General features: G+C 48.8%; 1 protein-coding gene across 12 annotated transcripts in view; it reads left to right on the plus strand.

Moving 5' to 3' along the window:
* The window catches only part of LOC135817235 (uncharacterized), a 138,040-nt gene that overhangs the window by 84,135 nt on the left and 39,971 nt on the right, over positions 1–13,934 (plus strand). For 11 of the 12 annotated variants that reach the window (XM_065330415.1, XM_065330451.1, XM_065330429.1 and 8 more), the window contains 6 exons: positions 7,393–7,443; positions 7,640–7,903; positions 9,751–9,981; positions 10,526–10,576; positions 10,772–11,035; positions 12,891–13,121. In XM_065330415.1, the coding sequence (XP_065186487.1) occupies positions 7,393–7,443; positions 7,640–7,903; positions 9,751–9,981; positions 10,526–10,576; positions 10,772–11,035; positions 12,891–13,121 (1,092 nt within the window). The remainder of the gene's footprint in view (positions 1–7,392; positions 7,444–7,639; positions 7,904–9,750; positions 9,982–10,525; positions 10,577–10,771; positions 11,036–12,890; positions 13,122–13,934) is intronic. The other variant, XM_065330398.1, reaches the window with a different exon arrangement.

Genomic DNA, 13,934 nt, shown 5'->3' on the forward strand with positions numbered 1-13,934 from the left:
TAAAGGCAAAGTTTGGGCTAGACTGCAACTCGCGCTGGGAAAAAGGGGTTAGGCTTACACCCAGGCCACCACATGGTAGGACGAATGTGGAGGGGCCACAAACAAGGTTAGGCTTACACTGCCCTTCCACATGGTAGGACAGATATGGAAGTAGGCTGCTGGCGGGGTTACGCTTGCACCCGGACATCTGCATGGTAGGACTAATGCAGAGGGGCTGGTAGCCTTGAGTTGGGTGTCAGCTGGGTGTCAGCTCAAAGGCTTACGAGGTGCTTTTGTGCGCAACTTTGAACTGTTGAGTGGGAGAGCTTGGATAGCCACGCACAAATACGTCTTGGTAGCTCAAATATGGAGTGGTTCCGGTTCACGGAACGACATTGCACTTGTTACTTGAAAGGATTAGGTGACTTGAAAAGGAGTGTCACCAGAAAACCTTATTTGAGACAAGTTCTAGTTAGTTGAGACAAGTAGAGACAAGTGAAGCATGCAAAAGGGAAAAGGCAGCAAAAAAGGAGCGACAGGCTCGCTGCGCATGCTCCGGGCTGAGAGCTGCAAAACGGTGCACGCGATGCGTGCAGCAAGACATCCGCATGACGTCAACATGATGTAACACATAAACAAATAAAGACATAATAATGAGCGTAACGCGGATTCGTGATGCATATTCACGACACTCCCCGGGCATTGGCCGGAGAACAGAATTAACCATAATTAATAACAAGGAGAAATTTCACACAAAACATGTGGAAAGATATTACTGAAGAGCATAAAGAATGCGAGAGCAATGAGAGTGAGCGAGCGAGAGAGCGAGCGAGCGAGAGAGAGAGAGAGAGAGAGAGAGAGAGAGAGAGAGAGAGAGAGAGAGTTAAACACGGCCATCGGCGATCAAATCCTGCAAGTTGGACTGAAACTTGCTGGCAGCGGCTCGTGTCGGTCTTCGTACGACTGCAACGGGAGTGCTAGTCTTCTGAGCTGGGGTAGCTGAGGATTCTGAGGAACAGCTGGTCTCAAGCGGACACAGTAAGCTTACTGGCCGCTTGATGGTACGTTTGTCCGAAGTGAGGACGGTGGCGGAGCGAATGTTGCCATCGCTGCTGGTGTGTACTTCTTGGATTCGTCCAAGGCGCCAGTGGCCGCGAGGCAATTCCTCCTTGATGAGGACAACGTCAGCAGGCTTCGGAAACGTTGACGATCGAGTTCTCGACTGCTTAAATGATGACGTGTGGGCTTCTCGCAGACTGAGGAGGTACTCGTTCCTCCAGGCGAGCCAGAACTGATCAAGGTGTCGTTGGCCCTTCTTCCAAAGGTCCAACAGGCTGTCTGCAGAGGAATGGATAGGCTGGTAATCCGGGTCGGTCGGGTCGTTGCTGACCGTGAAGAACCCCTGTGTGGCAGACAGGCTGATAAAATGACCAGGCGTCAGGACTGTGCACTGTTCTTCGTCGACATAGACTAGCGGCCGAGAATTGACAACAGACTCAACTTCTGGCAGGAGAGTGGCGAGTTGGCTGGATGTGAGGAGGCGTCTCCCAATGGTCTTGCGCATAGAACGCTTGACAATACCCACAAGCCTTTCATACATTCCACCCATCCACGGAGAGTTGGCAACGATGAAGTGCCACTGGATTTGATGGCGGCTAATGTAGGACGTAACACTGGTGTCCACCACAATGTTGCTCCAGGCAATGTCAAGAGCGGACTTGGCCAGCTTAAATTGGGGAGCGTTGTCAGACACAACTAGCTCTGGCGTGCCACGGCGGGCGACGAAACGTCTCAATGCGAGCAGAAACTCGGCAGCTGTCATGTCGTGGACTGGCTCCAAATGAACAGCTCTGGTCACCATGCACGTGATCAGGCAGACCCATGCCTTAGCGGTTTCTGACTGTGTACGGACGAGGACTGGGCCAAAGTAGTCCAGTCCGATGTGAGAGAATGGTCGCGCTTGGGTCACTCTGGTAGAAGGTAGCGGACTCATCTGAGGTGTCTTGTATGGCGCGCCTTCGTAGCGAATGCACGTCTGACAGCGGCGCACGAGGGCCTTTACAGCTGATCTGCCTTTCGGGATCCAAAACTGATATCGGACACGGGATAGTGTGTGCGCTACGCCGCCATGCATGACCTTGAGGTGGCAATCACGTATGATCAGGTTGGCAATGGCGTGTTCCTTGGAGATCAGGACGGGAAACCTCGATTTGGAGCAGAGGTCAGCATTCTCCAGTCTTCCACGGCATCTCAGTACTCCGTTGTCGAGCACTAAGTTGAGCTTAGTTGCCAGCGGATGTTGCTTCCCACTGGACAGAGCGGTGATAACATCTGCATAGTGTGCAGACTGGCTGTGGCTGATCCAGACTTGCTCTGCTGCTTCGATTTCTCTAGGCGTGAGAGGTCCAGATGGAGTTGGTTTCTTCCGCAGCCTACAGAGGAAACGAAAGCAAAGTGCAGACACACGCACTAAAGAGTCGAACGACGAGAAGTCGTTCACAACAATGCCATATGGGAATACATCAGATTTTTTATTTGTCTGTGAACCCTGACCAAATGGCTGACCCCCCCGACCCCTTCGAGGTGACTTCCGGAGGACCCTCCGCCGGCGCAACAGTGACGGTTGCTGCAGTGGTGCCTTCAATCGGCAGGCTGGGGCCGTTCCACCAGGTGTCGCATTTTAACAAGGCTGCGGCGCTCAATCCACGGGATGGCAGGTCGGCTGGATTCAGCTTTGTCGGGACGTAGTGGTGGAGAACGTCTGGAACGGCTGCGATGGCGTTGACGCGGTTCTGCTCAAAGACGGGGAGCTTCGTGGACTTGAGCCAATGGAGTACAGTCGTTGAGTCGGTGTACAGATGAGTGGCTTGGAACTGGAGGTCCAGTTGCTTGCGTAGGTACACGATAAGGCGAGATCCTAGGCTTGCCGCCATCAACTCTAACCGTGGGATCGTTTGACCCTTGACGGGAGAGACCTTCGTCTTGCTAAAGATAATATGGCGCTGACTCTTATCACCGACAGTGCTTTCCAAGTACGCAACAGCAGCATAGGCGATCGCTGACGCATCGCAGAAGATGTGCAACTGATACGACGGACTCTTACATGTGGGTACGCCGACGTAGCGTAAGATCGGATAGCTGCTAGACTCGTCAAGGTCGGCGGCTATTGGGTGCCAGCGACTGAGGACGTCGGAGGGCAGTGGGTCATCCCAGGACACAGCAAGCTTCCAGATATCTTGCATAAGAACCTTCGCTCTGATGGACACGGGGGCGAACAAGCCAAGCGGGTCGAAGAAGCGAGACAGTGCCTGTAGAACCTGGCGTTTCGTAGTGACAACAAGGTTAGCTGCATTAGGCGACTGTACGGACAAGACATCCTCTCTGGGGTCCCAATGGAGACCAAGGCATTTCTCGCGAGTGCTTCTTGAGCGATCGTGTTCTGGAATCTTGTCCAAAACCTCGGAAGAGTTTGATGCCCACTCTCTAAGGTTCATGCTGATTTCGGAGAACGTTGCCTTTGCTGATTGATAGTGAGCGACAGCATCGTTGATGGTGTCCTTGCCCAGGATGATGTTGTCTACGTACGTGTTTCGGAGAATGTCGTCTGTCTCCGGTGAACAGGTCTGCGTGAGGTGGTACTTGATCGTTGCAGACAGCAAGAAAGGGCTGGAAACAACACCGAAAGGGACTCTACAGAAACGCAGAGTTTGGAGATTGCTGTAGTTGACTGGTTGGTTGGGGTCATCCAACCACAAGAAACGAGTGACATCACGATCGGCTACGTTCAAATTCATCTGTAAGAACGCTTTCTCGATGTCACTACAGACGGCAATAGGGTGCATGCGGAAACGCAGGAGAATGCCGCAGAGATCAGGGATCATGCACGGCCCAGGATACAGACAATCATTGAGACTGGGCGAAGTCTTCGATACACGAGCGGATGCGTCGTACACGACACGGATCTTAGTGGTGCTGCTGGACAGCTTGAGCACACAGTGATGTGGCAAGTAGTGGATTGGATGCGAGTTGTCTCTCTGGCTGGGAAAAGCAACGCGTTCGATGATACCAAGTGACAGTTGCTCTTCAAGTACCTTGCTGTACTTGACGAAGGTATCAGGCTCGTGACGGAGACGTTTAATGAGTGACTTCAAACGTCCAAAAGCAAGTGGAAAGTTGTTTTCCAAAGGCGGATGTTGTTGTCGCCAAGGCCACCCGACGGTGTACCGTCCGTCCTCAAACACGACCGATTGGAGGAAGTCGTCATACGCATGATCGTTGCTGGGGCGTGTCGCACTGAGAGAGTCGAAATCTTCAACAGCCCAGAAGCGCTCAAGGTCAAACGAGGGATCTTCTCGTCGATGACTTGCTACGGCTAAGGTGGTGTTGGTCTCGATTACCGAACAGGCGTGCTCAGTTGCTACTGTTCCGGCGCAAACGAAACCAAGTGACGAGTCCAAAAGCTGCAGGCCATCGGGAAAGGAGATGCGGTCTGTGCCCAGGATCTTGTAGTAGTGATCAAGACCAATGAGGATGTCGATACACAGGCGATCGTTGGATGACGTGAGCGGCTCCGCAAGAGGAAGGGTGTTGAGGCTCGGGTGTCTGTTGGTGTCCAAGGGAACGCGCCATATCGGTGAAGTGATTTGGGGAATCACATTGGCGGACAGCGGAAGGATTGAGCCATTCTTCAGTTTGAGATTGACTTCGACGCGTGGGTACTGAGACGTGTTCCTCGATGCACTACCGAAAGTAGAGAGGGCAATGTGATCTTGACCTAGAACACTGAGGTTGGCTTTCGCCTGGAGCGCCTGCGTGACGTACGACCGGCAAGAGCCACTATCGAACAGTATACGTGCAGACAGCGTGGTCGGGGTACCGGAAGATTTGGACACTACATCTACAACTGCGGTTTGCATGACAACGGACTGATTGTCGCCTGCGACTGTGGTAATGGCAGGACGTGGCTGGAAAGGTGCCGCGTTGGCACACATTGCGGAGCTTGGGTGTGCACCGAATTTCACGGGACACAGACTGGAGTGATGGTCAGGCTTACGACAATAGAAGCAAGGTTTCTGCAGACTACATGACGAAACACTGTGCCCTGGCCGTAGGCACCGTTGACACTTGTCGCCGAGGCGTGGTTTCCTTGTTTCAAGTGTGCTATACTTGGAACACATGTCAGAGTAGTGGCTTTCCCTGCAGAAAGCGCAGACTTTCTTTCTTGGCTGTGATTGGCGACTCGACTCGCCGACAAGAAGTACGGACGACTTATGTACGCAAGACGGCTGTTCATGTTTGCTACTGGCGGCATGACTGGACTGGCGCTCGGCTGTCTCCTGCGCTACTATATACGCACACAGTTTGACTCTCAGCTCGGCGACAGACCATGGATCGATGCCTTTCTGCAACTCAAGTTGCGCAAGTACGTGACGCGGAAGCTTGCTGGTCATCAGTGAAATGAAGATTGGTTGGTCAGTGTCTTCTTCAAGAGCGTTGAGACTGCGTAGATGTAGTTCTACCGTATCGTACAGCTTACGGAGCGAGGACGGCTTGTTGGTTGCCGGTGGAGTTTCCATCAGGGCGACATGGTGAGCATTAACCTGCACCTGCGTGTTGCCATAACGCTCGTCGAGCAGGCCAAGAGCAACAGCATAATTTGCATCTGACAGAGACAAACCAGAAATGGTGTCGAGTGCATTGTGTGTCACATGCTCCTTTAGGTAGGAAAGCTTCTGTACATCACTTAATCCAGTGTGGTTGTGTACAGATGCCATGAACATGTCGTGGAAAGACTTCCATTGCAGGATGTCACCGTTGAATTTAGGTAAACCTAACTTTGGTAAATTGACAGTGGACTTGTGAGATGCTTGAGTGGTGAGTGATTCACTATGCTGTTGTAGCAGAGATTGAGTTTGTTCTTGTGTTTGACGATGAATGGTGAGTAACTCTTTCATCTGGCTTTGCATTAGCTTGACAACTGAGTCGTCGTCCGATTTGTTAGTACTCGACTCTGGAGAGGTCTGACAATCTGCTGCTGATTTCAGTTGAGAAATTCGGAATTTGAGCTTTTTGATCACGCTCATAGCCTCAAACTGGAAGTCCAGATTATCGTCTGCTTCCTGTTTACAAGCAGCTTCGTCAGAGCTCTCCAGGGCGGAGGAATCAACACAATTTGACAAAAGCTCACAGACCTCATCAAATGCTACGACATCGGACTCTAAAGATGCACATGTTTCACTTAGCTTTTCTGCTGTTGCAGATGAGGGAGCTCCAGACAATAATGCGTTGCCGTCATCGAGGCATTGCTGGATGCTCTTCCGCAGCCGAAGTATCTTGCCGCGATACCGCTTAGTTGACGCCGGATTAGGAGCATCGGCACTCGAAGCCTTTTTTGGTGGCATTCCCGGGTTTCGGCACCAAGTTTGTGCGCAACTTTGAACTGTTGAGTGGGAGAGCTTGGATAGCCACGCACAAATACGTCTTGGTAGCTCAAATATGGAGTGGTTCCGGTTCACGGAACGACATTGCACTTGTTACTTGAAAGGATTAGGTGACTTGAAAAGGAGTGTCACCAGAAAACCTTATTTGAGACAAGTTCTAGTTAGTTGAGACAAGTAGAGACAAGTGAAGCATGCAAAAGGGAAAAGGCAGCAAAAAAGGAGCGACAGGCTCGCTGCGCATGCTCCGGGCTGAGAGCTGCAAAACGGTGCACGCGATGCGTGCAGCAAGACATCCGCATGACGTCAACATGATGTAACACATAAACAAATAAAGACATAATAATGAGCGTAACGCGGATTCGTGATGCATATTCACGACAGCTTTCCAGCCACCCATTCCATATGAATACCACCCTTTCCGTGAGTTCCTAATTTATTTGTGACTCTGACAGTATGTAGTAATGAGAACTGTGATACTAGTACAAAGCCAAATGGGTGGGTTGGGATGGGTAGAAAATTTGGCATAGAGCTAGTGTTTGAGCAAACAGCAAGTAAGACTGGTAAGCAACAAAAGGAACAAAGAACACGAGTGCATGTGTATATGTGGTCAGATGTGTTGGTGTGTCCAGCTGGCGACAGAGCTAGAGAGGAACACGCTCCTACGCGACGCGAACTGTGCACGGACCACGCTCGCAGCTGCATGGACAGCTCAGCGACAGCGCTATGGGTAGATGTGGAGTGCACTGTGTAGTAGCGACATTGCTACGGATAAATGTGGAGTGCCAAGTGCAGTAAACACAGGCAGGCCAGCACTGAGTTACGTGCATGTAAACTACAGTTAATACTACGCACAAACTCAGATGTTGCCTGAGCATGCTAAAACATATTATCAAGGATTGTCTGAACACCGTTTGTTTCAATTTTACTCTTTTTTCAATGTTGCTCTTCCTCCTTGCCTTCGTGCACTGTAAAGACACGGCACCAGTCGCAACGACAGCAGCAACTCCAGCCGAAACACCTGCAGGTACGTATAACAAAGCAACATACAAACAGAAGGGTGAATAGTTGAAATTTTGTAACTCTTTCAGTTTCACGAATTGAACCTATCATCAGACAACATGTGATGGACGGTAGATTCTAGTGGCAAATTTGTCATCATTTTTATAATATGTTTTTTTGGGGAATAAGCGAGTGCCTCTTGTTTTCTATTTTTCAAACAGCTGTTCAAATCGGAGTAACTGATGTAACGAGTTCCTCTGCCAAGGTGCTAGTTCCAAATGTATCTGGAGTTGGTCTGTGGAACATCAGAATAACAAAGCAATCAGACCAGGGCAATGTCGCTTATGACGAGATGGCTGCTGTGGATGCTGGAAGTGTGTTGGTGACTGGACTGGAATCAGACACAGGCTATACTCTAAGCTATGCTGCTGACAGTGGTCAGGTTGGTCTGCCTAGCTTCAACTTCACCACTCAAGCGCAAGTTGGTAAGCGACTTAGTGAGTCGAGTGTCACACACCTAACTGTACTGCAAGCAGCGACCACACGTCGGCAAAATCTGCCGTGCACTAGAGAAGTTGGTCAGTGACGTGCAAGGACCAGGTCATATACTGCTAATCAGCCAGGCAGGCTGCTAGCCGGCCTCAAATGGCCCAGAATCTGCGAAAACCAGGCTTAGGGTGAAAATCATTTTTTTGAGAAAAATGATGTTTTGTAAAAATGTTGTGTCGCGTGGACGATCGAGTGCAGTGAAGTGAAACCAAAGAGAATCTCGCTTGTTTGAAGAAGTAGCAGTCATGGCAGGAAGGGTTTCAGCAGTCAGGGAAGTCAAAGGGCTTCCGGTAGAGTATTCCCTGCTACTCCTCTAGTCACAACGAAGAGTTTTTGAGCTGATAGAACGGATTCCATCTCCTACACTCAGGGATGGCGAAATTTCTGCGCTAGCTGCTGCTTGCGGAATATGGTGAAGAAATCGTCTCCAGTTAGAGTCGTGATGGCGATAGCGAGGAGAACCTGGACGACATCGATCCAGCCAATGGAAGTACGGAGATACTAGCTGTTTCTGGGCCTCCCGCAAAGGGAACGCGCGCAGCAGAGCTCATACGTTTGCAGCAAGTTCACGAGGAAAATGGCTTGAAGCGCAGTGTGAAAACGGTTTTGAATTGAAGTCCTTGGCGATGAAGTGCTACTGAATGCCAGTGGAATGAGCGAGCAGATCGAGAGGCCCCCACTCGAGACTTTCCTCGCTGGACAGCTAGCTGCAAGGGATTGTACGGCGTGCTGATATTTCACTTGCTGGTCAGCACCAAGCAGATACTGCGGCACGCCAGCACACTATGCGCTTACTATGAACAGTGGAACAGTTTGAAAGGCTGTGTTCTTGCTTGTTTCTGAACAGTTGTACTAGATTCACCCTTCAAAAGGTGCCATCTCAACTGGAGTCGAGTTTCCTTGTGGTGTGTAGCGCCAGAGCATGCTAGTACATGTATTCAGCCCCAAAATGTGCTGAGTGAGGAGCAAACAAAATTCATGCAGAACTGTGCATGGCCACAACAGCCTGCAGCACCAAGGGGCCACAACAAGCCTGCCCCCACAATGCCACGTGCCTACCTTGTCATGTCACCTAAACAAAAATCATCCATGTCTCTTCCTTCAGTCTGGTGGATCTCTCTTCATTTCTTTCCTGTGATAACAATTTTGTGTTTTTTTTGGATTTTTTAACACAATACCCTGGTGTGTTTGAGATGCTTTTAATACCACTATGAGTCGACCCACACCTGTAATATTTTGTTTCCTGACCCCCCATGCCCAGTAGAAGCTGAAAATGGGAAAAAGTCATTTTGTGAAATTTCACCCTAAGCCTGGTTTTCGCAGATTCTGGGCCAAATGTGGCTAACTAAGAATTGCACGGGTTACCCAATGCAGAGTTTTACAGCTGTTTCCATAGTATCTACAGGTATACAAAAGAGAGACATCATTATGCCAGAGGCATTTTTAAAACACAAAACTGACCGTTATGGAAAGATAGTTTTGTTCTCTGTTCCTATGCCTTTGTCCGGTACTCTCTGCCCTTGGTCATTAAATCTGGGTAGAAAGCCTGGTTTATATGAGTGTGTGCCGGGTCATTAATTGGCTTCTCTTGTTGTCACTTAGCATAGAAAGTCTCTTCTATTGAAGCAGTGCAATGATACTACTGTCACTGATTTGCCAAGTCGAACATTTTACAATCTCAAGTGACCCTCACAGCACACCGACGCAATCTTTAAATTTTACATGAAATCACAAAGAGGCCTCCGTTGTTATATGCTTTCTTGGCGACTTGTTTTTGTTCCAGCAATTGACCCGATGCCACTACGCACTGGTCAGCGAATTTCACTGCAAGCTGCACCCGCTGGTCAAGGAGGTTGGCAGATTTACAGTGATCGTGATGGCACTATCGATACACTGGATGCATCTGCAAGTAGCTACACGTTTGACTTCAGCAAACTATCACCTGGCAGTCATGTGATCTCAGTGAGAACTGGAAATGGTCTTGTGCTCGCACGCTTCCAAGCAAACGTCCAAGGTATGTATGGTAAAAGCAAGCTCACAATGTCCTTATCCTGTGCAAACTTACTCAATTTGACCTTAAAATGCAAACAGTTTTTCCGAATCATCAAATTTGAAAGTGCAATTCAACACCTCTCTTCGGGGATTTTTAGGCATAAAGTGAGCACGACCATCACATTCCTGCGTCATACTGTCGCTTGGGTGCTTGCCTCTTGTCGCGGCGTGAACACAGAGTGGTCAGTGTTGGGAATTGAAACATTCTTTCTTCCCCTCTCAGCATGCAGTTGATTTCTATTCTAACCAATGTCCAGTTCCCCTTCCTAAAAGCGGCTGCCTAAGCATGTTTTATTTTCACGGTTCGCGTGAGACTTGGCTAGAGGCCGAGTTTTCCACATCCGTAGGAACGCCATCACCCTTCAATGATCAATGCACATGTGCAGCTCCTACAGTGGTGGGAGGTAAGGAGATCACTTACTATGCTAAGACATAATTTATCAAGGTATGCCTGAAAACTCTTTTTTCAATGTTGCTCTTCCTCCTTGCCTTCGTGCACTGTAAAGACACGGCACCAGTCGCAACGACAGCAGCAACTCCAGCCGAAACACCTGCAGGTACGTATAACAAAGCAACATACAAAAAGAAGGGTGAATAGTTGCAATTTTGTAACTCTTGAGTTTCACGAATTGAACCTATCATCAGACAACATGTGATGGACGGTAGATTCCAGTGGCGAATTTGTCATCATTTCTATATTAAGTTTTTTTGGAGGATAAACGAGTGCCTCTTGTTTTCTATTTTTCAAACAGCTGTTCAAATCGGAGTAACTGATGTAACGAGTTCCTCTGCCAGGGTACTAGTTCCAAATGTATCTGGAGTTGGTCTGTGGAACATCAGAATAACAAAGCAATCAGACCAGGGCAATGTCGCGTATGACGAGATGGTTGCTGTGGATGCTGGAAGTGTGGTGGTGACTGGACTGGAATCAGAAACAGGCTATACTCTAAGCTATGCCGCTGACAGTGGTCAGGTTGGTCTGCCTAGCTTCAACTTCACCACTCAAGCGCAAGTTGGTAAGCGACTTAGTGAGTCGAGTGTCACACACCTAACTGTACTGCAAGCAGCGACCACACGTCGGCAAAATCTGCCGTGCACTAGAGAAGTTGGTCAGTGAAGTGCAAGGACAAGGTCATATACTGCTAATCAGCCAGGCAGGCTGCTAGCCGGCCTCAAATGGCCCAGAATCTGCGAAAACCAGGCTTAGGGTGAAAATCATTTTTTTGAGAAAAATGATGTTTTGTAAAAATGTTGTGTCGCGTGGACGATCGAGTGCAGTGAAGTGAAACCAAAGAGAATCTCGCTTGTTTGAAGAAGTAGCAGTCATGGCAGGAAGGGTTTCAGCAGTCAGGGAAGTCAAAGGGCTTCCGGTAGAGTATTCCCTGCTACTCCTCTAGTCACAACGAAGAGTTTTTTAGCTGATAGAACGGATTCCATCTCCTACACTCAGGGATGGCGAAATTTCTGCGCTAGCTGCTGCTTGCGGAATATGGTGAAGAAATCGTCTCCAGTTAGAGTCGTGATGGCGATAGCGAGGAGAACCTGGACGACATCGATCCAGCCAATGGAAGTACGGAGATACTAGCTGTTTCTGGGCCTCACGCAAAGGGAACGCGCGCAGCGGAGCTCATACGTTTGCAGCAAGTTCACGAGGAAAATGGCTTGAAGCGCAGTGTGAAAACGGTTTTGAATTGAAGTCCTTGGCGATGAAGTGCTACTGAATGCCAGTGGAATGAGCGAGCAGATCGAGAGGCCCCCACTCGAGACTTTCCTCGCTGGACAGCTAGCTGCAAGGGATTGTACGGTGTGCTGATATTTCACTTGCTGGTCAGCACCAAGCAGATACTGCGGCACGCCAGCACACTTTGCGCTTACTATGAACAGTGGAACAGTTTGAAAGGCTGTGTTCTTGCTTGTTTCTGAACAGTTGTACTAGATTCACCCTTCAAAAGGTGCCATCTCAACTGGAGTCGAGTTTCCTTGTGGTGTGTAGCGCCAGAGCATGCTAGTACATGTATTCAGCCCCAAAATGTGCTGAGTGAGGAGCAAACAAAATTCATGCAGAACTGTGCATGGCCACAACAGCCTGCAGCACCGAGGGGCCACAACAAGCCTGCCCCCACAATGCCACGTGCCTACCTTGTCATGTCACCTAAACAAAAATCATCCATGTCTCTTCCTTCAGTCTGGTGGATCTCTCTTCATTTCTTTCCTGTGATAACAATTTTGTGTTTTTTTTGGATTTTTTAACACAATACCCTGGTGTGTTTGAGATGCTTTTAATACCACTATGAGTCGACCCACACCTGTAATATTTTGTTTCCTGACCCCCCATGCCCAGTAGAAGCTGAAAATGGGAAAAAGTCATTTTGTGAAATTTCACCCTAAGCCTGGTTTTCGCAGATTCTGGGCCAAATGTGGCTAACTAAGAATTGCACGGGTTACCCAATGCAGAGTTTTACAGCTGTTTCCATAGTATCTACAGGTATATAAAAGAGAGACATCATTATGCCAGAGGCATTTTTAAAACACAAAACTGACCGTTATGGAAAGATAGTTTTGTTCTCTGTTCCTATGCCTTTGTCCGGTACTCTCTGCCCTTGGTCATAAAATCTGGGTAGAAAGCCTGGTTTATATGAGTGTGTGCCGGGTCATTAATTGGCTTCTCTTGTTGTCACTTAGCATAGAAAGTCTCTTCTATTGAAGCAGTGCAATGATACTACTGTCACTGATTTGCCAAGTCGAACATTTTACAATCTCAAGTGACCCTCACAGCACACCGACGCAATCTTTAAATTTTACATGAAATCACAAAGAGACCTCCATTGTTATAATTATTTATGCTTTCTTGGCAACTTGTTTTTGTTTCAGCAATTAACCCGACGCCACTACGCTCTGGTCAACGTCTTTCACTGCAAGCTGCACCCGCTGGTCAAGGAGGTTGGCAGATTTACAGTGATCGTGATGGCACTATCGATACACTGGATGCATCTGCAAGGAGCTACACGTTTGACTTCAGCAAACTATCACCTGGCCGTCATGTCATCTCATTGAGAACTGGAAATGGTCGTGTGCTCGCACGCTTCCAAGCAAACGTCCAAGGTATGTATGGTAAAAGCACGCTCACACTGTCCTTATCCTGTGCAAACTTACTCTGTTTGACCTTAAAATGCATACAGTTTTTCCGAATCATCAAATTTGAAAGTGCAATTCAACATCTCTCTTTGGGGGTTTTTAGGCATCGAGTGAGCACGACCATCACATTCCTGCGTCATACTGTCGCTTGGGTGCTAGCCTCTTGTCGCGGCGTGACCACAGAGTCATTGCGCGAAATCACGCGACACCTGTACATTTTCGATCTGCGGGATGAAGATGACGACGTCCATGCATCAGGTATCAGGGGGTAGTAAGATACTGGTATATTACTACTCCACGCCTCAAATCGTGCTGTCAAGCGTATGCGGGGGAGTGTAGCATGCCATCCCTTACACTTTCCAGCTGTCTCGATTGACGCACAACCTAAACGTCTCGAGAGAGTTTCACTTTACTAATCCCAACCAATCCAGTCACACAAGTAACTACAGTTAGTGATTCCAACTTACTTCTCAAATCCGTACCCTCATTCCGAAAGAGTTACTGGATACGAGCCAAGACAAAGTACAACCTTTCTCTACCATCACAAAGGAATAATAACTGGCTGGCTGCCAGAGCAGCGGAAGTCAAGCCGAGAATGTCGCGTGCACTACGGACTGCACGATGGAACATGTAAACCTAGGAACGGCTATTCATGCACCGACTAGAGTAGAGGCAAAGTGTACTAATGGTGAAACACAATGTCAGTAGGGGACAAGAGTAACTAGAGTCAGCTATGCACGACTAGACCAGGCCGAGTCATGACAGCAGTCATTACACTAC

The sequence above is a fragment of the Sycon ciliatum genome, chromosome 1 (assembly GCF_964019385.1).
Source record: "Sycon ciliatum chromosome 1, ocSycCili1.1, whole genome shotgun sequence".
Taxonomy (NCBI): domain Eukaryota; kingdom Metazoa; phylum Porifera; class Calcarea; order Leucosolenida; family Sycettidae; genus Sycon; species Sycon ciliatum.